This window comes from Crocodylus siamensis, chromosome 1 (assembly GCF_052110815.1).
Source record: "Crocodylus siamensis isolate JL-2025a chromosome 1, ASM5211081v1, whole genome shotgun sequence".
Lineage (NCBI taxonomy): Eukaryota > Metazoa > Chordata > Crocodylia > Crocodylidae > Crocodylus > Crocodylus siamensis.
The window spans coordinates 306,269,027-306,294,337 of NC_143395.1; the positions used below are offsets into that span (position 1 = coordinate 306,269,027).

At 42.8% G+C, this 25,311-nt stretch overlaps 1 protein-coding gene across 1 annotated transcript in view; it reads left to right on the forward strand.

Moving 5' to 3' along the window:
* Nucleotides 1-25,311, forward strand: part of TUBGCP3 (tubulin gamma complex component 3) — an 89,823-nt gene that overhangs the window by 30,243 nt on the left and 34,269 nt on the right. Inside the window, exons 7-13 of the mRNA XM_090022110.1 lie at nucleotides 4,305-4,423; nucleotides 5,849-5,974; nucleotides 10,672-10,740; nucleotides 17,496-17,628; nucleotides 19,620-19,786; nucleotides 23,414-23,524; nucleotides 24,456-24,564. Coding sequence (XP_089878236.1) covers nucleotides 4,305-4,423; nucleotides 5,849-5,974; nucleotides 10,672-10,740; nucleotides 17,496-17,628; nucleotides 19,620-19,786; nucleotides 23,414-23,524; nucleotides 24,456-24,564 — 834 coding nt within the window. The remainder of the gene's footprint in view (nucleotides 1-4,304; nucleotides 4,424-5,848; nucleotides 5,975-10,671; nucleotides 10,741-17,495; nucleotides 17,629-19,619; nucleotides 19,787-23,413; nucleotides 23,525-24,455; nucleotides 24,565-25,311) is intronic.

Here is a 25,311-nt window from a genome sequence, read left to right on the forward strand (position 1 = left end):
TTTGTTTGAATGTGTGTTTCATTCTGTTCAAGACTTGTTTCTTCTCTTTATGTACTTGTAAGTGGGGAAGAAGTCCATTGCTGTGAAGAGCAGAATCAAGTAACAGACTGAGTGCCTGTGTTTCTCTGAAAGCTGTGGAGTGTTTGATCTTTACCAAAAGGAGGAAAAGTATAGTATGGCCAGTTAGCATGTAGAAAATGTTCTACTTGACAGGAGGCCTCAAAACCCTCTACACAAATGCTTGTAGCATGGGAAACAAGCAGGAGGAACTTGCCCTCCTGATGGCTGACACCAGCCCTGACATAGTGGGGATCACGGAAACGTGGTGGGACTCTACACATGACTGGGCGGTGAATGTCAAGGGCTATAGGTTGTACAGGAGGGACAGGATAAGAAAGAGAGGTGGGGGTGTGGCACTCTATATTGAGGAATACACATCCTTGTTAATTAGCAAGGTGTCAGAGGAAAGGCACTCTGAGGTGCTTTGGGTTAGAGTACAAGGCAGTCAAGGGGTGAGAGATTTAACGGTGGGGGTCTACTACAGACCTCCTAACCAGGGAGAAGAGCTTGACCAGGAATTCTTAGGTCAGCTCACAGAAGTGGTGAAGGCTAAAGATGTGATAGTCATGGGGGACCTGAACTTCCTGGATATCTGCTGGGAGGAGCAGTCAGCCAGGTCTGACAGCTCGCATAGGTTCTTAGACAGAGTGCAGGACCTCCATCTAACCCAGGAGGTGCACAGCCCCACCTTGTTGGACCTAGTGCTGGCCACGGGTGATGACCTGGTGAGGGGGCTGTGGGTGCTCGACCACCTGGGTGACAGTGATCATCACCTGCTGGAATTTACCATCCAGCGCAAGGTGGCAAGGGCATGCAGTAAGGCAGTAGCCCTAGACTTTAGAAGGGCAAACTTCAGTGAGCTAAGGAGGATAGTCGGGGATGTGCTGAGGTCCCAGAGGGGAGGGGAGCCAGATGTCCAAGGAGAGTGGTTGCTCCTTAAGGGGGTGATCCTCCAAGCACAAAAGGTAATCCCAATGAGGATCAAAGGGAGCAGGAGAACACACAAGCCTCCATGGCTCACCAAAAGCATCTGAGAGTGTCTGTCTCCTTGCTGAAAAGAAAGCACATACCCAATGGAAGGAAGGGGTCATCACCAGGGATGACTATTCTGCAGTCGCTCGGGGTTGTAGGGGGGCAGTTAGGAAGGCCAAGGCAAAGATAGAATTAGGACTAGCTTCTCAGATCAAGGACAATAAGAAGTCTTTTTTTTAAATACATAGGGGGCAAAAAGAAGGTCCCAGGTAACGTGGGGCCCTTGCAGGACGTGTTGGGGAATTTGGTCGTCACACCAGATGACAAAGCTAACATGCTTAACGATTTCTTTGCCTCTGTCTTCCTAAGTAGGGACCAGAACAGCCACCTCCCTGCTGGGCCCCCCAGCCTGGGGGCCTGGGGAGGCACACCTGGGCCAAAGGTTAGCATGGAACAAGTTAGGGGGCTTCTGGAGGGGCTGGGCATGTTCAAGTCAGCCGGCCCGGATGATCTCCACCCTAGAGTCCTTAAGGAATTAGCCGAGGTCATTGCAGGACCTCTGGCATGGCTCTATGAGCACTTGTGGTGCTCTGGTGTGGTCCCAGAGGACTGGAAGAGGGCCAGCATGGTTCCAATCTTCAAAAAGGGGAGGAAGGAGGACCCAGGAAACTATAGGCCAGTCGGTCTTATCTCGACCCTGGTCAAGCTGTTTGAGAAAATTATGCTGGCACACATCCATGAGGGGCCTGCTGGGGACTGCATGCTTAGGGGCAACCAACATGGGTTCATCAGTGGCAGGTCCTGTCAGACCAACCTGGTGGCCTCCTGTGATGAGGTTACCAGATCATTAGATGCAGGGGTAGCAGTAGACATAGTCTTCCTGGACTTCCAGAAGGCATTCAACACTGTCTCTCACCCCGTTCTCATTAAGAAACTGGGGGGCTGTGGTGTAGACACCCACACAGTCAATTGTGTTGCCAACTGGCTGGAGGGCCGCACCCAGAGGGTGGTAGTGGATGGGTCCTTCTCAACCTAGAAGGACGTGGGCAGTGGAGTTCCGCAGGGCTCGGTCCTCGGGCCCGCACTGTTCAACATCTTCATCAGCGATTTGGATGAGGGGGTAAAAAGCACCCTGTTCAAATTTGCTGATGACACTAAGATGTGGGGGGAGGTGGGCACACCAGAAGGTAGCATCAGGCTTCAATCAGACCTAGACAGGTTACAAGGGTGGGCAGATGTGAATAGGATGGGGTTCAACACAGACAAGTGCATGGTGATGCACCTGAGGAGGAACAACCAGTACTATACCTACAGGTTGGGGATCTCCCCTCTTGTCAGCACGGAGGCGGAAAAGGATCTTGGAGTCATCATTGACTCCACGATGAACATGGGCTGGCAGTGTGGGGAGGCAGTCAGGAAGGCCAACGGTACCTTGTCATGCATCCACAGATGCATCTCAAGCAGGTCCAAAGAGGTGATCCTCCCCCTCTATGCAGCACTGGTCAGGCTGCAGCTGGAGTACTGCGTCCAGTTCTGGGCGCCACACTTCAAGAGGGATGTAGACAGCATGGAGAGGGTCCAGAGGAGGGCCACTCGCATGATCAGGGGACAGCAGGGCAGGCCCTATGAGGAGAGGCTACGGGACCTGAACCTGTTCAGCCTCCACAAGAGAAGGCTGAGGGGGGATATAGTGGCCTGTTATAAACTAGTCAGGGGGGATCAGCGGGCATTGGGGGAGTCATTGTTCCCCTGTGCACTGCCAGGAGTGACCAGGAATAACGGTCACAAGCTGGCAGAGGGAAGGCTTGGGCTAGATATCAGGAAGCACTACTTCACGGTCAGGGCAGCTAGGATCTGGAACCAACTTCCAAGAGAGGTGGTGCAGGCTTCTACCCTGGGGGTTTTTAAGAGGAGGTTAGATGAACATCTTGCTGGGGTTGTTTGACCCCAGTATTGTTTCCTGCTATGGCGGGGGGTCGGACTAGATGATCTGCTCAGGTCCCTTCCGACCCTAGAAACTATGAAACAGCCCTGCTAAACGTCTAGATTTTAAAATTTATCTGGGTGCTTTTGTTTTTTGCATTGTTGCCAGTAAATGACAGATGGGCCAAATGGGGTTGTCAGGATGGAACTTGGCCTTGCAGTTAGAATTTGATTTAATAGTACTGTTGATGCACCAGAAAAGTCCACCTCAGCCTTGTACTGCCGTATTGGCACTGCAGTTCTAACTGGAATAAAAACTTAAAAGAATCGCCTTCCATGTCGTCTTGTCTTTCTTGAATGAAACGAGTTTGAATTGAGCCAGTAAGATTATAGTAGCTTGTTTTCTTGCTCGCTCTTGCTCCCCTGTCCGGCTTTAGGATTACAGTACAACCTGGATGCTTTACAGGGTTAGGTTCTGAAGGAAGAAGAAAGGTTAAGTAAATTCGGGAGCTTTTTAAGCAATGATGCAGGCAAGCTTTATTTCTTTGAGGTAGCCAAGAAAATTGGTTGCATTCCAATAAACATCCTATTGTGCAAATCCATGGTATTGCTATGAAGCTGTTGATCCAGAACTGACCCAGCTGGTTTCCTTTAGCCTATGTTAGGTACATCTATGCTTTATTATAAAATTGATGCATCTGTTTGAGTGGAAAGGAATGAGAGGGGGAGAGAATCTCAAACCACATCTTGAAACTTTGGACTATGCTGAAAGACTGAAAAGTCTTCAATCTTTGTGTACTAAGTAGGGCTTTACGCAATACAGGTGCTGTAAGGCCCTCAAAATGAAGAAAATGCTGTGCTGACAACTGCCATTGCTTTCTGTAAATAACTGTGCTGAGACTTTAGAGCCATGTGCTTCTATTCAGAGCTCTCAGCCAAAAACCAAGCTGGCCTCTTTAGCACTTTAGGCTCTTCTGAATTAACAGCTATATATCTCACAGAACTATCCCTTTATCTTTCTCTGGGCTTTCCCTACTTGGGGTGTAAAAGCTTTAGGTGGAAATGTCTGAATGATCACCCAGTATCCATGATAGAGTATCTTAACTTTGCAAAATAAACACTGTTTGGACAGAGCAGAACGTTGTGAGGAAACTGTTCAGAAATCACTAGCAAGCACACTTTGACTGGAGAGTTCAAGTAAGGGGGAGTTAACATGTGGTTTTATCTGGATCCTCAGAGACTTCAAGGAGAACTTGATGAACATCAAAGAGGTTTCATATCTTGCTATAACAATTTTATTTCTGTTTTCAAGACACATTCTTAACTAGATTTTTTTTTTCTCTTTTTAGGCTCTGTTGAAATAACTGAAGCAAATCTTGTAAGAGATATTTTGTACGTCTTCCAGGGCATAGATGGCAAAAACATCAAAATGTGCAATTCTGAAAATTCTTATAAAGTAGAAGGAAAGGTACAGTACAGTAGTTGATATTCGGTTTATGGAGTCCAAGGGTGCAAGTGTGTAGGAGGATATACAGCGTTTGTTTATGGTTTTATTAAAACAATGTTAAAATGTATGCCACAATGCCAAAATGTCAGCTATACTTAGCAGCCCCTTAGCTGATTGGTTCTCAATCAAAATTCTGTAAGATGACTCTGTTGGGTGTCTTTGTGTAAAAAGAGAGAAAATGGGACTGGCCATTACATGTGTACAGGGCAGTGTGGAATGCATACATGTTAGTATTTGCTAGCTTTGTTCGTTGGTTGTTACCCATGTTTCTCAGGGGTAGGAATAGTTATTCATTGCTCTAGCTTTTTTTTTTTTTTTTCCCCCCCCATGCAAGTCTAAGGGCATGGAATTCTAAATGTTTTCTATTTAATGTTATGGGTGGAGCTGTCAGCTCTACCTATAGGCAAGGCTGCACAAACATTTTCAGCATAATACTCAGTTTTCAGTTGCTTACAATTTTTACCAAGTGGTAACTTCTTGGATTGAAATTTTCCCAGCTGGGAAAAAAAACCAACCTTTTTTCCTGCAGAAACTATTCAGATATTTGAGGGGGGAAAGAGCAGGGTAAAGTAATGTTGGCAACAACAAAAAAAGCAGTCTTATTCTTTCACAGAGAAGTTTTTTACACCTCCATTCTAATACAGAGATAAGGTGTTGGATGGGATGGAGGCACCGGATGAGGGATGACAAAACATCCCTCGAGAGCAAAACAGGCTTGGACAGAAGGCGGTAGCTCAGGAGGGGGATGATGCAACAGGAGGCATAGGACTGGTAACCACTAGAATACAATGATTCTGATGATTACTAGAATTGCATTGGGGACCTAGAATAGGACATTGGTTTCTTGATTTTTTTTTTTTTTTTATTTTTTTATTTTTTTCCCCCCTTCATTATTCCTATGAGTAAATAGTTATAAAACAGTAGTAGTTAGCTCACATAGAAGGTAACAGCCTTCTGTTACTACCGCTTGATTAGTTCAAGGGACAAGCATTTGTTCTGTGGATCTAATGCCTTTAACTCTACCCTTGTGCATGGAATTTAATTTAGTTCTACAGGAGGGATTTTGCAGTTTAACTTTCTCTAAAAGTTATTTTTAATGGAATTTCCTGTTTTAATGTTAGCAAGTCAGTCACTGAAAAAACTATATGCCAGCATTCACATTACTTGTGTTCACACTCGTGTGTGTGTACCTTTTTAATAATATAGTACTATTCCCTCCCCCTCCCTAGTTCTCTTTTTCCTCACACAGGATAAAGAATGAATGCTGTACACTTGAAAAAATTTATTCTATATTAAACAAAGATACTAGAGAGACTGTAGTGTAGGGATTAAGGATTTTTTTTTAATAAAGACTTGATAAGCTCCTGTCTGCTAACCTTTTTATAGGTGAGCTTGTCCAAATCTCTCCGAGATACTACAAGCAGGCTTGCAGAATTAGGATGGCTGCACAATAAAATAAGAAAATATACAGACCAGAGGAGCTTGGATCGTGCATTTGGACTAGTAGGTCAGGTATGTTGGCTACAAAAAATCAAAGGTGTATATATACTACTTTGTTTCATTCTGTTTAGGAGCTGCCAAGGTTAAAAATGAAATACTGGAATGGTGGGGAGACTATTTTAAAAAAAATCATAATCTGAAGTTCTTCAGCATCATTTGACTTGCTACTTTGTAAATGCTCATGGTCTACCTCTTGGGTGTAGAATAAGAATACTCGCATCTGAATCGTAATAGCATTAGTCCTTGCTTGTAGTCTTTTTCCCTTCCATCCTCAATTGGGATTGCTTTCTGCATAGACCCTTTGCTTTTAAATGTAAGAGTAATTTAAAAAATAAAATAAACACTGCCAGAAAGGGACAATAGCATCTCTGGGTGCACTAGTGCCACAACTTGCACTGTTAGGGAGAAATCATATTTCGCTCTGTGTTTTTTCCCTTAAAACTGAGTGGGGGGGAATATTCTTGACTAGCTGACAGATGCTGATGTTCATTGATATTAAGAATAGTGCACTATCTGAGACTATGCAAATCATCAGTTATCTGTTGCCATTTCTTTTGAATGCAACATCAAAAGAATGTCCAATTTTTGTTTTTATAGGTTCCATCACCTTGATTTATAGTCTGCAGTAACTTCACAGCTGCTGTAATACCTAAAACCACACTTACTGCTAAGGCATTCCCATTTTCTCTCACTTGCTCCCTCTAAAACTGGATATTATCCCTTCTGAGCCGACAAATGTTGTCCCTGCCTCTAGGCATAACATCCTACCTAATCTTCAAAGAAAGTGAAGTGCTCCTCCCTTCAGTCTAATTTTTTCCTAAGAGGTCAGTAGAGACACTATGGTGCTTTCTACTTTTTTCTGTTTTATTCTGTTCCCTTCTGACGCTCTCTCATTCTAAATCTATATTTTTAGTTAATATAGACTTATATAAATATGAATAACTATATTTTAATTGACTAATACTGGTTGTCATGTTTTAGTTTGTGTGTACTGAGAGTTTCTAGACTCTCTTCCCCTCCCCCCACACCCTCCTAATAATTTAGGAGAGGTTTTCTTGCATTCCTTCCATTTTAGTTTCCTGCTTATGCTTTTCACTGTCTTTGGCCTTAATCTTTCAGTGTTAAAAAGCGGGGAAGAATTATGTTCCTCACTAAATGTTTTCTCAGCTATCAAATGTGGCTTTAAATTATGGAGGAAAGCCACACAAATCTGTATAGTTTTTGTCTTCATAACTGTGCCTGCCCGAGTGTCCTAAACGTAGCACATGAAGATAATCAATTTTATTTGTATATAATGTATGCAGTAGGGACCTAATATACAGCTGTATTCATGAATGGAAAGCTGCTTCTGCTTGCTTTCTTAGAAAAGCCTCAGACTTATTTCAGATACCTACAAACTCATTTTAAGCCTGAACTACCTTTTTATAATACTGTTGATTCAACTTGTCAACCAATATGTCACTTTTTTCTCTTACTAAGAATAACTACTGCATGAAATATACTGCACTCTAACCTTTTATTTTCTTGTACCTGCACTACTTAGGATTCTATGATTTATTCTTGGAAATAAAATTAAATGTAAATCGGTAATAAAATAATTCACCCTGCATGTTCACCTATTCTCAAAGAAAACATCAAAGTAAAACTGAGGTGATGCGTGTTTTGAATTCCTTATTGATCAGAAATTCTACTTTTCCTTTGACTCCCACTTTGTAGACCGCATTACACTGCCAAGTTTTTTAAATGCGTATTTCCCAAACCTCATTTTTCCAAATAATTAAAAATAGTGCTAAAATGCTATTTTGAACTTTTTCAAAGCTATTTTTTTTTTAACTCTGGTAGTTATTGTGACCTTAAATGCTGAAGTTGGCAATTTTTACTAGGAACCCCCTCCTCCAAAGATGCAAGTTTTTTTTTAGACTTCTACATGTGGTATCTTTTATATAAACCCAGCTTTGCCCTCCAGCTGAATAAATAGTGCTTTTAAAGCTACCAAGTTGTACTGAAGAAACAAGTGGGAAGAAATTGAAAACAGGGTTACATGTCATGGAGTTTCCAACCTTTAAGAAAGCTTCAGCCCATGCATCCATCCCCCTTGACTCTGCTGGACCTGTATAAACTTATTCCCTCTTTAATTTCTCTTTCTTGCTCAAAATCAGATTGGAGAGAGGAACACTTTGACTACTTTTTAAAAGTCAGAACTAAGCAAAATTCTCTTATCCTGATGAGGAAAAATAACTTTTTGAGCTTAGGCCATTTAGTACATAAAGGGAAATAGGGATTTCTTTTCCTTATGTTAGAAATACCAGTGTGAGTAAGTATGTCTAAGAGGTGAAATAGGTTTTTCTTCCATCTTACCTTTTAGATGCTTGTTTTCAACCACCTTTTGACTATTGGTTTGAAGAAGGGAGAAGTAGAAAAACTTCTTACGAACTTGTTTGGTAATTCATTTTTTTTTTTTTTAAATTCATTATGTTGGTTTTCATTTTATGTAAATTTGATGATATTTACAGTCAGATATGAAATTGAACATAAAATGACTGACATCTTGATTAGCAAAGCAGTCTTGTAGATATAATTCAAAATTTTAATCAGTTGTCTGAAGAAACAGGCTTAAAAAGTCTGCCTCAGTTCAAAAATAAATTGGGATTTAATTCCATTTAAAAAAAAAAAATACTAACACAATTCTTTGTACCCTGTTGTGTTTAAATTTCCAGGATAAAAACCAAGAGAAAAAATTATATCCATTTCTATATATATTGTATGAGAGGCACAAGGATTCTTTGTGATACTACTTGTTGAGTCAGCTGTAGAATTGTGAAAACTGTTGGACAAGCCTTTGGGCATCAAGTGCCTTCCAGGATAAATTAGGTTATTAAAATACTTGAAAAATATTTTCAGTTGGCTTTTATTTTTTCTAGCTGAACAGTTACTATATTTTCCTCACGTGCCCCACACTCCGAATAAGACGCATCTTGTTTTTTGAGAAAGGAGAGAGAATTTTTTTTTCTTCTTCAGAGTTATGGCTACATAGAGCAAGGACAGCCTATTTTTCTGCTCAGTTGGCATCCCTCTTGTTTAAGCAAAAATTAAAATCCTAGCTGTTGCTGAAGACTGATCTCCGTGAATGGATATATGATTTTGAAAACAGCTAAAAATAGTCTGCAGGATTGTTAAACAAAGAGACCAGGAATAGCTAAACGAATACACTATCCAGAAGAAAAGTTGGCTTGATTTTTTTATTATTGTTTGGACTGGGTGATGCAGGGTATGACCTACTGGTTATGCTACTAGAAGGAGGGCAAGAGAAAGGGGCAAAGTTCAAAGCATAGGCTGAAGCAGGGATTGGAAATCAGATGCCAAGTTACCAGATCCAGGGGAAAAATCCAGAGTCCGTATCACAAGTCAAGGTTCAGGAGTCAGAAGCCAGTACTGAAGGCAGGCTACGTAAAACTTCAGAGATGGAGTCGGAATGAACCAAGAGTCAGACTGAATTACTCCGTCAGAGGGGAATATCCAAAATAAAACAAACCCAGGGTCTGGCAACAGAACCAAGCTAATGGAGCAGACCTTGAGAAGAACTGTTGCCTGGCCTGAAGCATGCTGCCACAGGTGGAATTAAATGGGTAGGCTGGCTGCTCTCCCTAGCAGTCAATCAGGAGATCTAATAGTGGATCATTAGCTGAGTTAGGGTTGACAGTCCTAGTCTTCAGGCAGGTGTGACCAACTAGGCAATTAGCCCAGCCTGGGCTGCCTAGTTAAGGGCCCCTGACAAATCAGTGACCATTAAAAAGCAGAGATGCTTGTTAATTTAACATCTGTCAATTCATCCCCCTCAGTTTCCTGAATAGAAATGTCACAGCTGCTGCAAATAGGAATCCAAAATGAAAACATGCACCCCAATTTGGGGGGAGCCAATCTGTGTGGGGAAAGACGCATGTGGTGTGTGAGTACATACAATGACTTATTTATAGATCACACACCAGCAATGTAGGCATCTTTACAAACATGTCAGCAAATGTAACGGTCTGTAATGCTTTTCTTACAGAGTGTCAGATTTGTAATTGTTTGGGTCTGGTCTAAAGTCTGTCTCTTACAGTACAAATCATTGAACTCATTGGGCTTTGGATCAGGCCAGGTTGGCATGAAGCATCACGGAGAATTTTTGTATTTCTTCACAGGCCACTTATGGTTGCTTTTTGGAGGTCTTTCTATGGTGACAAATAATGAAGCATGGCAATAACTTGAATAAGTAACCTCTGAAAAAAGGAATGTAAATTTCAAAGGATTTATACACTGCCTTTAAGATATATAAAAAGATCAAAGAGTAGATATGATGATCCTGGTGTCTAACATTTTATATTATGGTTATGCTTACAGGTCTTAGTCTGTTTGTGTTGCTGTTGTGCTAATTACCTGTATAAACATAGCATATGACACAGTCTTGATCCCAAAGAGTGTCTCTTCCAATTTGAACAGTATCATTGTATTTCTTATTGTTCTTTATCACTTGATGATGCTGTATTCTCCATCTATCTGATTATTACTTAGACCAGGGTTATGAACTCTGCACAGAAGTTATAGTCGCAGTCTGATTTGTTTTAATATTTCAATCTTTGGTTTTATGTAGAATAGCATTCATTACATCTGACCTTGTGACCTTTTTTTTTTTTTCTCCCCCTTCCTTTTCTCCCACCCCCACTCTACAGAGTTTTTGTGCAGCTCTACACCAGGAACTTAAAGAATATTACAGGCTTCTGTCTGTTTTGCATTCCCAGGTAATAAAAACAAATCTTTGTTTTATAAATGTTCTGAAATACTACCATTTTATAGTTTCATAGTTTCTAGGGTTGGAAGGGACCTGAGCAGATCATCTAGTCTGACCCCCTGCCATGGCAGGAAAGAGTACTGGGGTCAGATGACCCCAGCAAGATATTCATCTAACCTCCTCTTCTTAAAAACCCCCAGTGTAGGAGCCTGCACCACTTCTCTTGGAAGTTGGTTCCAGATCTTAACCACCCTGACCGTGAAGTAGTGCCTCCTGATATCTAACCTAAACCTTCCCTCTGCCAGCTTGTGACTGTGTTATTCCTGGTCACTCCTGGCACTGCTTGGGGGAACAGTGACTCCCCCAGTGCCTGCTGGTTTTTTTTTTTTTTTTTGTTTCCCCCCCCCCCCCCCCCGACTAGTTTTATAACAGGCCACAAGATTTTGGTAAAGCAGTATTGCCAAAGGAATCTGGTTGGTTTTAAGTCTGGGGTCTGGCATGAGCAAATAAGACCTCAGTTATTCATCATGAAAATGTAATGGAGAAATGTTTAGACATGTGACTTGGCTTTAAGTCTTGCAAGTGAAGTGAGAGGTATAAATAACTAATGTAAACAAACAAATGTTTATTTTGGGTTGAGTTCAGAAGAAAATGTTCAGTAAAGGACTAAACTTAAGACACTTACCAATATCTGTTGTTCTCTTCCTCCTCCCCCCGCCCCAACAAATTCACATTTGGCCAAATAGCTAATAAAATTGAGCTGTATTTTAACCATTTTTTTTTTCTTCTAACTGCAAGGTTTAGTAGAAAATTGCAGATAAATATATAATTGGTAGTGGTAAGAACTTGTATTTTCCTCTCCCATTCTCCAATCTTTAGTGAGTTTACAAGAACCAAGCACAATGTGTTTTTAAAAAAAAAAAAAAAAAAAAAAAAGATACATGCATTATTATAAAACCCCTAGGTCTCTTCAGCCAACCACGTCCTCTAAAGGCTTAATATGCTAGAGTCAAAAGCATGTTTGGCTGGTGTACCAAGGAAAGGCTTAATTATCATTGCATTGTTATGTTTGTTGGGCTTTCAGACCCTGAACATGGTAGGACAAGGCAGTTGCATCCTTTTGCCAATACTACAAGAAAGTGTCTGAGAGCACAGGCCTCTCTGTACTAGGTGTTAAGGCCACTGATAATTTGGCTAGGGCTGACCCTTTTAGGAACTGAAGTCCAAGACTTCCTTTATCAGTCACTCGCATCTATTTGGACCTCAGAGAAGGTCCTTGATTGTCCAAGTCTGTGACTGCTCCAGCACAATCTCTGCCTCCTTAAATATCACCAGATATACTTGGCATTGGATTTTCAGGTGTCCTCTGCAATCTAGGTGCATCAGGTTTTGGCTTATTATACTGTACAGCAGAACAGATCCCTTGTCAAAAGTGGGAGGAAAAGACAATCTTTGGTTCTAACAGGTTCAAACATCACTAACGCATGTTTTATGTAGCACTGCAGTCATTCTAGACTTCTGCAGATTCAGTATTCTTTATGCTCTGACTTTGCCAGGCTGTCTGGCCAGCTTGCATACAAGTTTCTTTCTTGACCAATTCTTCCATTATCTGAGCTATTTCCTGACTTGTTAGTGTAGAATTCCTGGTTATCATGGAATATGGTATGCTTTTAGCTCTTTAACAGCCCAATGACTGACTGTTCTTTGGGTGTGCCTAGGAACAAGTCCTCTACACCCTTAGGGCTTGGATTTCTTGCAGCTCATTACACATGCTGTTTTGGCTCTTCAATCAGGAAGTCTTTTAAAAATCACCAGTATACCAGCACTATTAGTGTTTTAATCAGTGGTGTTTGAGCCAAACTAGAGGGTCCACCCCATGTAACATTAAAGCTGTTAACTTTTTCAGGTATTGTGGAATAATGTCTATAAATCACTCCTAAATTTGGAAAAGTTGCCGTAGCCCCTGATTTCAGATCTCTGAGTAATTACTTGATAGTTTTCCCAAAAGTGAGATTTTTGGAGGCCCTCAGAAAAAAGAAGTACCTACAGTAAGTAAGTAGACTGTTTTTGCCTCTTCTAATGTATGAAGAAAATGCCAGTGGACTCTTGAGAGAGAACTGAGGAGGTTGGGGACTGCTTTGTCATGTAGATTTAGATGTTAGCTGTCTAGACTTGAGTCAAGTTATGTAGTCTTTTTTTTGGTGTGGGAAGTTCAATATTTGTATTCACCAGTTATTTTGAGTTGCATTGCAATTGTGGTAATTTATTTGAGTAGGAAAGATGGTCTTTCAACTGAAATGCAGGACTGGGGAAACAATTAGCAAGTAGCATAACTTTTTTTTTTTTCTGTCTGCTTCTGCCCTTACTTAATATGGGATAGCTCTGGGAAGCTGGATTTTTAATTTTTGTTTGCAAAGTACTTTCATTTGCAACTGAGGACCACCATCTCACTAAAGTTATGCAGCTAGCTGGTTAATTGCACAATTACCTTAAGACCAGCTGCATGTACAAAGTAGCTATCACATAGTTTCATAGTTTGTAGGGAGGGAAGGGACCTGAGCAGATCATCTAGTCCGACCCCCTGCCATGGCAGGAAAGAATACTGGGGTCAAGTGACCCCAGCAAGATGTTCGTCTAACCTCCTCTTAAACACCCCCAGGGTAGGAGCCTGCACCACTTCTCTTGGAAGCTGGTTCCAGACCCTAGCCGCCCTGACTGTGAAGTAGCGCCTCCTGATTATCTAACCTAAATCTACCCTCTGCCAGCTTGTGACCGTTATTCCTGGTCACTCCTGGCGGTGGTCGGGGAAACAGTGACTCCCCCAATGCCTGCTGATCCCGCCCCCCCCCCCCCCCCCCCAACTAGTTTATAACAGGCCACAAGATCCCCTCCTCAGCCTTCTCTTTTGGAGGCTGAACAGGTTCAGGTCCCGCAGCCTGTCCTCATAGGGCCTGCCCTGCTGTCCCCTGATCATACGAGTGGCCCTCCTCTGGACCCTCTCCATGCTGTTGACATCCCTCTTGAAGTGTGGTGCCCAGAATTGGACGCAGTACTCCAGCTGTGGCCTGACCAGTGCCGCATAGAGGCGGGGGATCACCTCCTTGGACCTGCTTGAGATGCATCTGTGGATGCATGCCAAGGTGCGGTTGGCCTTCCTGACTGCCTCTCCACACTGCCGGCCCATGTTCATGGTGGAGTCAGTGATGACCCCCAGATCCCTTTCCGCCTCCGTGCTGACAAGAGGGGAGTTCCCCAACCTGTAGGTATGGTGCCGGTTGTTCCTCCCGAGGTACATCACCTTGCACTTGTCTGTGTTGAAACCCATCCTATTCTCGTCCGCCCACCCTTGTAATCTGTTGAGGTCTGATTGTAGCCTGTTGCATCCTTCCAGTGTGCCCACATCCCCCCATATCTTAGTGTCACCAGCAAATTTGAACAGGGTGCTTTTTACCCCCTCATCCAAATCGCTGATGAAGATGTTGAACAGTGCGGGCCCGAGGACCGAGCCCTGCGGAACTCCACTGCCCACGTCCTTCCAGGTTGAGAAGGACCCATCCACTACCACCCTCTGGGTGCGGCCCTCCAGCCAGTTGGCGACCCATCTGACTGTGTGGGTGTCTACACCATAGTCCCCCAGTTTCTTAATGAGAACAGGGTGACGGTGTCAAAAGCCTTCCGGAAGTCCAGGAAGACTATATCCACTGCTACCTCTGTGTCTAACGATCTGGTGATTTGATTGTAAAAGGCCACCAGGTTGGTCTGACAGAACCTTCCACTGATGAACCCATGTTGGTTGCCCCTAAGCATGCAGTCTCCTGCTGGCCCCTCTTGGATGTGTCCCAGCATAATTTTCTCGAACAGCTTGCCTAGGATCAAGGTGAGACTAATTGGCCTATAGTTTCCCGGGTCCTCCTTCCTGCCTTTTTTGAAGATGGGGACCATGCTGGTCCTCTTCCAGTCCTCCGGTACCTCACCAGAGCACCACGAGTGCTCATAAAGTTGTGCCAGGGGACTTGCAATGACCCCGGCCAGTTCCTTTAGAACTCTAGGGTGGAGATCATCCGGACTGGCTGACTTGAATATGTCCAACCCCTCCAGAAGCTCCCTAACTAAATCCTCGCTGAGCCGTGGTCCAGGTGTGCCTCCCCCGGGGCCCGAGGGGGGCCCAGCAGGGAGGTGGCTGTTCTGGTCCCTACTTAGGGAGACGGAGGCAAAGAAATCGTCACACCAGATGACAAAGCTAACATGTTTGACGACCAAGTTACCCCTGTCGTCCTGCAAGGGCTCCACATTACCCAGGACCTTCTTTTTACCCCCTGCGTATTTAAAAAAAGGACTTCTTATTGTCCTTAATCTGGGAAGCTAGTCCCAGTTCCATCTCTGCCTTGGCCTTCCTAACTGCCCCCCTACATCCCCGAGCAACTACAGAATAGTCCTCCCTGGTGATGACTCCTTCTTTCCCCTGGGTATAAGCCTCCTTTTTAGCAAGGAGACATTCCTGGATGCTTTTGGTGAGCCACAGAGGCTTGTGTGCTCTCCTGCTCCCTTTGATCCTCATTGGGATTACCTTCCTTTGGGCTTGGAGGATTGTCTCCTTAAGGAGCGACCACTCTCCTTGGACACCTGGCTCCCCTCCCCCCCAGGACCTCAGCGCTTCTCCAACTATCCTCCTTAGCTCATTGAAGTTTGCCCTCCTAAAATCTAGGGCCGCTGCCTTACTGCATGCCTTTTGCCACCTTGCGCTGGATGGTGAATTCCAGCAGGCGATGATCGCTGTTGCCCAGGTGGTCGAGCACTCGCAGCCCCCTCACCAGGTCATCACCCGTGGCCAGCACTAGGTCCAACAAGGCGTCCCCCGTGGTGGGGCTGTGCACCTCCTGGGTTAGATGGAGGTCCTGCACTCTGGCCAAGAACCTACGGGAGCGTTCAGACCTGGATGACTGCTCTTCCCAGCAGATGTCCGGGAAGTTCAGGTCCCCCATGACAACCACATCCTTCGCCTTCACTACCTCTGTGAGCTGACCCAAGAATTCCTGGTCAAGCTCTTCACCCTGGTTGGGAGGTCTGTAGTAGACTCCCACCGTTAAGTCCCTTTCCCCTCGACTGCTTTGTACTCTAACCCAAAGCACTTCAGAGTGCCCCTCCCCTGGCTCCTTGCTAATTAATGAGGATGTGTATTCCTCCTTAATATAGAGCGCCACACCCCCAAGCACCAATCCATTATGAAGTTAGACTTGGAAAATGTGTACTAACTTTATAGTTGGTTGCTATCAAGGTTTAATTTGCACGTGCAACAGGGGCTCTCCTGTAGCTGGTAGCCCTGTCAGCTGATAGGGCTCCTAGCCACAGTGATTGTATATTGCCTAGCGTGAGCCTTGGGGATCATAGCTGCTGTGGTCCCCAAGGCTGGGAATGGCAAAGGGTGGCTGAAGTCCACAGCCCACATGGGACTTTGGTCCAGTTCCTCACCCGCAGTAGGACTAGGAGATCCTGCAACTGATGTGGTGCTCTGTCCCGGCTACATGCGAGGTATAGCCAGGACCACAAGCCCCATCAATTGCCAGATCTCTTGGCCCTGGCTGTGTGTGTGGCCCTAGTGGCTGGGAAGCCCCCTCAGTCTCCTTCTTGCTAGTGCTGGGGAAGCCCAGGATTGGGTTCCTCCTGCACCAGCGAATGTGGTGCAATTTTTTTTGGACCTAGTGTGTGATCCCACAGTCTTACCAGGAGGTGCGATTGTCATAGAATCAATGAATCAGAAGGGACCTAGACAGATCATTTAGTCAACACCCCCCCCGGCCATGGGCAGAAAGGAGCACTGGGGGTGGCAGGGATCATAAGACCCCAGCCAGGTGCTTATCCAGTCTTCTCTTGAAGATTTCTAGGGAAGGTGAGAGCACCACCTCTCTGGGAAGCCTATTCCAGGTTCTGGCCACCCTTACAGTGAAGTAGTTCTTCCTGATATCTAACCTAAACCTATCTTCCCTCAGCTTGTGGCCATTGTTCCTGATGACTCCAAGGGGGGCCCTGGTGAACAGACTTTCCCTGAGTCCCTGCTGGTGGCCCCTGATAAGGTTGTAGGCAGCCACAAGATCCACCCCCTCAGCCTCCTCTTGAAGAGATTCAGGTCCCTCAGCCTCTCCTCATAGGGCTGGCCATGGAGGCCCTCAACCATATGAGTAGCCCTCCACTGTGGGGGTCATGCATTAGGTCCAATGGCATCTTTACCTTCATGTGTAGTGGAGGTCTCAGAAATAGAATTATTTGTAATACTCTGTAGAGCTACAATATTTCATGTGTATACTGATCACATTTTAGCGACTTCCTTTATACAAGTATATCTTTTTCCTATAGCTTGGTGTTTGGAGATCCATACCTATAACTGTAGTAATGGTGATTATTTTAACCTATTCCTTATGATTTATATGGAGGAAATGTGAGCAGAATTTAGTCCTTTTGGGTTAAAAATTGAACTACTGCTGTCTTGATGGAAACTTTACTAGTTAATCACTGTCCAGATTCTTTTTTTTCCCTTTTAACATTATTCTAATTTTCCTGACCAAGCTTTTCTATCAGGCCTATTATATTTGTATATGGCTCTATCCTCTTTCATGTACACATGTATCTCAGTTTCCTTTTTGCATCATTCTAATGTTTTGGCGTAGTATCTCCTGATCACTGTTACATTGTATTTAAAGAGAAATTGAACTACTTAGTCTTCTGTTCTTTCATTTATGTCTTTTCTTTTTCTTATTTTGATTTGATTAGCTGCAACTTGAAGATGACCAGGGCGTAAATTTGGGACTAGAGAGCAGTTTAACACTTCGTCGTCTTCTAGTGTGGACATACGATCCTAAGATAAGACTAAAGACCCTTGCAGCACTTGTTGATCACTGTCAAGGTCTGTGTAAAATACAATTTTAAGTCCTTTAATTCAAGAGTGATTGTACATGACAAACACAGGTGTCCTCTTTATAAATATAATTATATTTGAGATTTAAACTGATATGAATTTCTGGTAGTATCTTAATTTAGGAAATGAGTAAAAAGGTTGTAGTTGTCTGGGCAAGTTTTGAGAGCAATTGTTCCATCAGAATATTATCTTCAGCATTTTACATAGATGACTATAAAAAGACTGTAGTTCCTTTCCACAATACTTTTATTAAAAACATGTTTTTAATATGTTATATAGGCTGTTGTTATTGCAAGGGGTAGCCTTTTTTCTTTACTGTCAAAAAATGTAGGTTGTTTTTGAAACTTCCCAGCTAACAAACTTCATGAAATCTTTCTGTGTAGAGTACATTTAAATACATTCTCTTTTTAGGATTTTAATGTTTCAGTGTCTGTAGAGGCTGAGGAATATTTTACTACAGAGAATTCTATTAAACACTACCCTCTTTCAAAATGACTGCCATCTCCCACTATCCTCAACAGGTATAAAGTTTTCCTCTACTTTTCCTGGTAACAGAAGGAATGCAGTATTCCTGAAGGGAGCTTGGCTTCCTTGTCCTTGGAAATAATTGGAGGCTGTGGTCATTCTGAGGGAGAGTGCTCTAACTGAAAGATTTTGACTGCAGCATTTGTAGAAAATGATGGGATATGGTAGCCATATTGAAAAACTACTTTCTCCAATGTAAAATGTGCAACAGCCTGTGCTGAAAGAAACTCCAAACTGTTTAAAATAACAAAGTGCATGTGGCCTGAATTGTTCTTTTTAAAGCATCTTTTTGCATTAGAACTATTCAGATTTTAAAAGAGGAAGGGGGAAGCTGCTTGAAGGAGAATATGAAGGATTGGAAAAAGGGAATATGTGGGGTATGTAAATATACAAGAAAATGTAAAGGTGCAAGAGACAAAGGAGATCTATAGGATTGGTGCTGGGGCAAGAGAGGTATGAGACTGCCTCCAGATGTTGTTATTTTTGTAGTGCAGAAATATTTGCCATGTGTTCAAAGCCCTCAAGCTAAAACACAACAGACATGCTCTCCAGCCAGAGGGAGTGCACCAACAGTCCTTTAAAGCTTCTGGGTTGCGGGCAACACTGCCACTTCTTGGTAAGATGATAGTATTCCCAGTGACCCTCTTGGGAGCAGAGGTGATGGGCTGCTTCCATCAGCCTCTGCCCCTGCTGCCTGCATGTTGGCAAGGGTGAGGGAGTGCCCTTCAGCCCAAGAGAACAGGGAGCATCCTGAATTCCTACCCAGGTGGCCCTTGCCAGTGGAAAAGCGTTACTGCTTGTCACCAGGTAGCACTGGGATCAGGGCTGGGCAGGCTGCCAGGAAGACTCCCCACAATCCCACAGTGGTCTGCTCAACAAGGTCATGGAGGGTGAGAGAGAGAAAGCAGCTGGCTATCTGGCCAGGTATTAAATTTGTCCCCTGCCATTTTTGTGGTGAATCTTATCATTTTTCATATATATTTATTGGGCAAAGTCCTTTAATGTCTGGCATGTTATCGTGTTAAACTTGCCTATACCCTGTGACACATGGTAACATCTGAAGGGGACCTGAAATGCACAGTCAAGCTGCTTTATGATTTTCTGGTGAAACTAAGCAACTCTAAAGTTTAACTTAATGCTTTGAGAATCTCCTAAGCCTGTATAAAGCATCCAGAACATAGATTGGTGGATTTGCCTGAATACAGTAAATGCTTTTTTTTTTTTTTTTAAGGTTGATATTTTCTTCTCCTACTGCTATTATATTTTAACATTATAAAGCTTTAAATCTTTTATACTCACTGGATTTAAATGTTGCCATTTAGCAAGCTTGGAAGAAGGCATACAATCAGTAATTGACTTGAAGTGTAGTTTTTCTAAAGTATGATGCTCACTACTTTCCTTTGTATTTTATATATTTATCTGATTCATATGCTGCTGTCTTTTCCTCCTTCCAGGAAGAAAAGGTGGTGAACTAGCATCAGCTGTGCATGCCTACACTAAAACTGGAGATCCCTACATGAGATCGTTAGTGCAGCACATTCTTGGCTTGGTATCCCATCCTGTCCTGAATTTTCTTTACCGTTGGATTTATGATGGGGAGTTGGAGGACACTTACCATGAAGTAAGTGATCTGACTACTGATACTTCCATTCCATTTGTGTAAAAAACAAACAAACAAACAAAAACAATTGGAGACTTAAATGAAAACTGTAGAATTGAAACTCTTGGGTGGGTAAGTATTTCAGATGCACAGCTTTATATGAAATGTGAGTGGCTTTTCAGTGTATGAAACTACTGGTGAGTTTCCTTGTGGATGCAATGAGACTACATATGGTTAATTGGCTTCAGCGGGTCAAATGAATCCATAGGCTCCAGGACTGACTTTTTACCAGATGTTGAGAATCACTGTTCTAGCCTTTTTTTCAACTAGGGACCCACAGCACCCTGGAGTACCTTTAAGATCTTTTCAAGAGTGTTGTGGCATGATGTTAGCACTGCTAGGTGCACAAACATGACTCACAAGATGATAAACCTGGGGGGTTCAAATAGGAATCCATAGCAGTAAAAATATCTTGAACTGCTGTGATCTCTCTGAGGTTTTTGCAACAGAAGAATTGTTCTGTTTTTCTTTAGTCAAAAAATAAGTGCAAACTAAGAGCTGGCTAATAATTGTCTTAGGTCATCCTACATATGTATAGTAAGATGCATGCAACTTTTGGGATCAGGATAAGATCCAACCCATGGCCTGCAGTGCAGGGGGCATGGCATGGGGACCCCCCACACCCTCAATGCTGTGCTTTCCATTTGCCCTTTCAAATTTGCTGGCACATGGAGCCTGGCATCATGTGTTTAAAAATCCTGGGGCATTATGAACCCAAGATCAAAGAGAGGCTATTCATTGTCAACTACTGGCAACCTCCGACTTAAGAACCACAGTCCTTTTGGATGTGCTACACATGCAGATTATGGTGCGATTGAAAACAACCACAAAGATGTTCCACAGTAAATGTGGAACATCTTGGTGGCCAGTCTGATATTCTAATGTTCCATTAATCTCTTATGCACGTGGCACTTTGAAAATTTAACACCTTAATTGCACCAAAAAAGTAAAGTCTACCAAGGGGTCTTTGTTAACTTAATTTGGGAGTATTTTCTTTTCTGTGTGCACTTATTACATCCAGTAGTTTTTCAGTATCTGTTGAAAGTGATCTGCTTGAAGCTGTTACTTCCTTTTGAAGGCCATAAGCTAGTCTGCCAGGAGTTACCGTCAATACCATCATTTATTACAATGGAGCAGTCAAAAAGGTACGGCCAAAGGGGCTGTTCTTCTCATGTTTCACAGACACAAGGCATTTGGATTTTTTCTTCTTGCCAATAATGGTGGTCATGCTTTACAAGCCAAAGATGGAATACTCCCACATTCCATATTCACAAATTGTATCTTTTTGAAATTCTGTTTCAAGCAAAGAAAATTCCTTTTACTATATGTAGTAGTGAGACCTTGGCATTTGTCCAGCAGTTAAATTGTACCATGACTTGTCCTTAATTTTTTTTCCTGCAGTTCTTTCTGGGTTTGAAATAGCAAAAAATCAACCTTGAGTAGCAAAAAAGATCAATAAAATACAAGCATATTACAGTTATGTTGAACCTTGACTTTTTGCCTTTTCTAGTTCTGTGTTTTTTTCATGGGATTAATTATAATCTAAACTGCACTCTCTTCTACAGGATGTTTTCTAGATACTGTAATTACCTTTTTAGCTTGCCCTTAAAGCATTGTTTTCATAACTTACAAAGTTGACCTTAATTGTCTGAGGTTTTCTTTTCTTTTTTTAATTAATCTTCTCATAATTTATAGTGATTTCAAGATCTAGTTCTGTCGCTCACTAGGATGAATCTGTCTTCTGTAAAAATAAGGCATTAAAGTAGTGCATTTCACATACAGTATTTATTAATCTCTTGATTCAGCAAATCTTTACAGATCATGGTTTTGTTTCTTTAACATGTTATAGTTACTAAACTAGCTACCAGTAGTCCCAGAGGGACTACCTTCTTTCTCATTCCCCATTTTATATATAGCACAGTCACTTCTACAGAGCTATCATGGCCTCAACACAATATGACATATTTGAGGTCTTTTAGGGATTTTTTTTAGAGTAAAATTGTGAGATTTTGTTTTCCTGTCTAAAATATTTAACTTTTTTCTTTACTCAAGTTTCTCAACAACTTCTATGATTTTGTTTTTATGAAGGTGAGGCAAGGATGTGAAAAGCCTACCTGAACATATTCTGTCTATAAGGCTAAGTACAGACAGTCAAATGGCAGAGGCTGAATCAATTTTCAATCTTTGCAGGTTAGTCTAAACTGCATTGATTGAACCAAGAAGCAAGTGAACAGACATTCACTTCTGATTCCAGAAATGCAGCCACATGACTGCAGTAGCTCAGGCCAGAAGTTGGGGGGGGTGCTAGAGCATGTCTCCCAGTCACTGCCAAAGCGAAGGAATGAGAGAAGCTCTTCAAGGCTTTTACCTCTTCCCTTCTCGAGCAGAAGGGGCATAACCAGGCACCAGCCTGGGACCAGCATGCTGAGGCCAGGGGAAGGGGGACTTTAAACCCCAGCCCCAGTATGTCTGGAGGGGGCAACCCCTGTCAGGTTTCTGTCTGCCACTCATGGTCAGGGGCAGTTCCTGACAGGGTTTTTCACCCCTCACCACCCCCTACCCCAAGCAAGGGGGATAGTGTGGCCACCCCCAGTCAAGGGCTCACAGGCTGAGCTGGGGAGGCCCTCCCTGGCTGCATGGGACTGTAGCCCAGCTCTACCTCAAGGAGCCTCTGCCAGGCCCCCATCCCCTGCTTGAGCAGGGGGAAAGGTGTTTAAACCCCCTTTCCTGCTACTGCAGGCTGCTGGCCTTGCCAGTTCTGGCCACGTGCCTTGCCCATCTGCTGGAACATGGAGCAGAGGAAAAGTGAAGGGCTGTGAGGCAGACACTGACTGGGGTTTAGAGCCAGGTTTCCCACCCCCACTCTCAGCCAGCCAGAGCACTGATAGTGCTCCAGCTAGGGAGCAGAAGGGACAGAAGTTCCGTAAACTGGTTTGACCTAAATCAGTTGGGTCTGATACTGTATTCAACCAGATTTCTTACACAATGGCCGAAACCAGTTTAAGTGGCTTAAGTACACTGAACTTCTGTTCTGTTACAGGTTTAAACTGGTTTCTGATCACTTTAAACTGGTATGTGTAACTTATGTCTCTCTAGCCCAGGTAACTTGTGGCAGGTAGAGTTTGTGTTGCCACTCCCCTTCCACAATTTAAGTCCGACTAGGTGAATATCTGGCACTTTGTTAAAGGCTGACAATATCCTTTATTTTTCTTGTGGTAACTTCTTTGCTCAGTAATCCTCACTTACCTTTTTGTGGGGCGGAGATGGGATTAAATTAAAAGCTTAAGCATGTATAAAAGTACAGTAGTATTTTAATATGGATTCAGATGCATATGTTTATTAGAACAAAGTAGCATTTTGGTTGTGTCTACACATTCACTGGACTGCACAGTAATGGGCATTCCTGTGCAGTCCCAACACCGTGTAGGCTTTTTACCATGCTACTGTGTAGTAGCATTGGCATCATAGTTTGTGACCACCACCATAGCATCTAATGTAGATGTGCCCATTGCATATACAAGTGTGAGGATGGAATGTACATAATTTTGGACTTGATCTTTTATATCTAACACTTCTGCTTATCTGCAGTTCTTTGTAGCTTCAGATCCTACTGTTAAAACTGACCGGTTGTGGCATGACAAGTACACTTTAAGGAAATCAATGATACCATCATTTATTACAATGGAGCAGTCAAAAAAGGTATTGTCAAAGGGTTTTCTTGTGTTTCACAGACTTTTTTTTCTGTTTATGCTATGTAGTCATACAGCATGCAAGGCACATGTTTAGTAGAATATATAGGCAGTCCTCAGACTTATGACACAATTGGTTCCTGAAAACGGTGTCTTAAGTTGAGACATTGTTTCTTATGAGAAAATTGGTTCCGAGTTACAATGTTATAAATGGGGGATTGGTTCCTGAACCAAGGCCTGATATCCTATTTTCACCAAAAATACCCCAGATTTTTGTACTCTATCAATTATAGATGGGTAATATAGCTACATAAATGTATTTATATTGTAAATGGCAATCATAGTGATTTGGAAGGACTTCTCTGAGGTGACTTTGGACTTTTTGAAGGGCTCTTGGCTAGAGTCTTTTCAGGAGTCTTGGCTGCAGATTTTTCTGGAGTCTTGTCTGCTTTCTTAAAGTGTCCAAGGAAGTTTGGACAGATGTTCTCCAGGCAGATGAGCGATGCAGTGAATTTGTTCACTGGCATGGCGTTGCATCGGATTAAACATTGTGAAGTTTGAAACTGACATTATAAAGTTGAAACGGGGTGTCAGTTTAGAAGTGTTGTAAGTGCAAAATACTGTACTTGAAACCTGAGTAGAGGACTGCCTGTATTGTAAACCTGACGTTAATCCAGAACAGGGTAAAGTTTTACCTGTACTTGCTCTGAATGCTGATTGGAAGAAGAAACTATCTTAAGTTGTTGTCTTCAGTTTCATTGTAGAAAGAGGACTTGTAAAAAATGGTGTTTATATTTAAAAGTTGTTGGGGTGCTATTTTGTAGGGGTAAGGAGTGAGAAGACAACAGGAAGCTTATTGCTAACAGTCTATTTGCAATTCTTTACATGATTGAAATCTCAAAGTATTTTCAAAAAATAACTTAATGTCCTTTTGTGTTCAGGTTCTTCTGATAGGGAAATCCATAAACTTCTTGCATCAGGTGTGTCATGACCAGACTCCATCTGCAAAGATGATAGCTGTGGCAAAGCCAGCAGAAACACCAAAGGATGGTACAGTATCAGGAATGATTTGACTAGTTGTTTGAAACTTAGAATGTGTGCAGTAAGCTCTAGAGAGTGTGGGGCTTCAACTATAAAGTGACTTTTTTTTTTTGGGTGGTAGAAGAGGAAAACCCTCCAAAACCTATATATTCATTAAATTACCTGTATTTTATATTGCCCTCTAAAACGGGGATAGTCGGGGGTTACATGTGGTGAGGCAGGGACAGGGTGTTGCTACCCACCACCCCATGCCACTGCCTCCCAGGAGCACGGCTTGGGGGGGGGGGGGGGTTTGAGGGCAGTGGCTCCCCTCTATGGGCTACACAAGTGCTGACTAGACACGGGGGGGGTGGGCTCAACCAGCCAAGTGTCCCTAAACTTGCCCCTCAGTCAATCGGGGGGGAGCCATGAAATGATCAGGCCCCTGTCATGATCAAGCCATAATACTTGCGAGCTGGACCAATTATTTTAAACTAGGACCTAAATATAACTAACTGAGGTACTTGAAAGAACAAGAAAACAAACTTTGTGCCCCCCCCCCCCCCCCAAGTATTTTTCTTAAGTTGTGGAACAAATTCAGAAACAGTGTTTCATAATTTTGTTATAAAATCACATTCCTATATGAGACTTCTATGAACAGACCAACTTTAAGTCTTGCTTCTTTCCCTTCAACTCCTTTTCAGGAGTGTCTGTGGGCGTAACAACTCTTTCTTCATTTCCTGGCAATATGGTATTCTGTCCCCTTTTTAAGATATG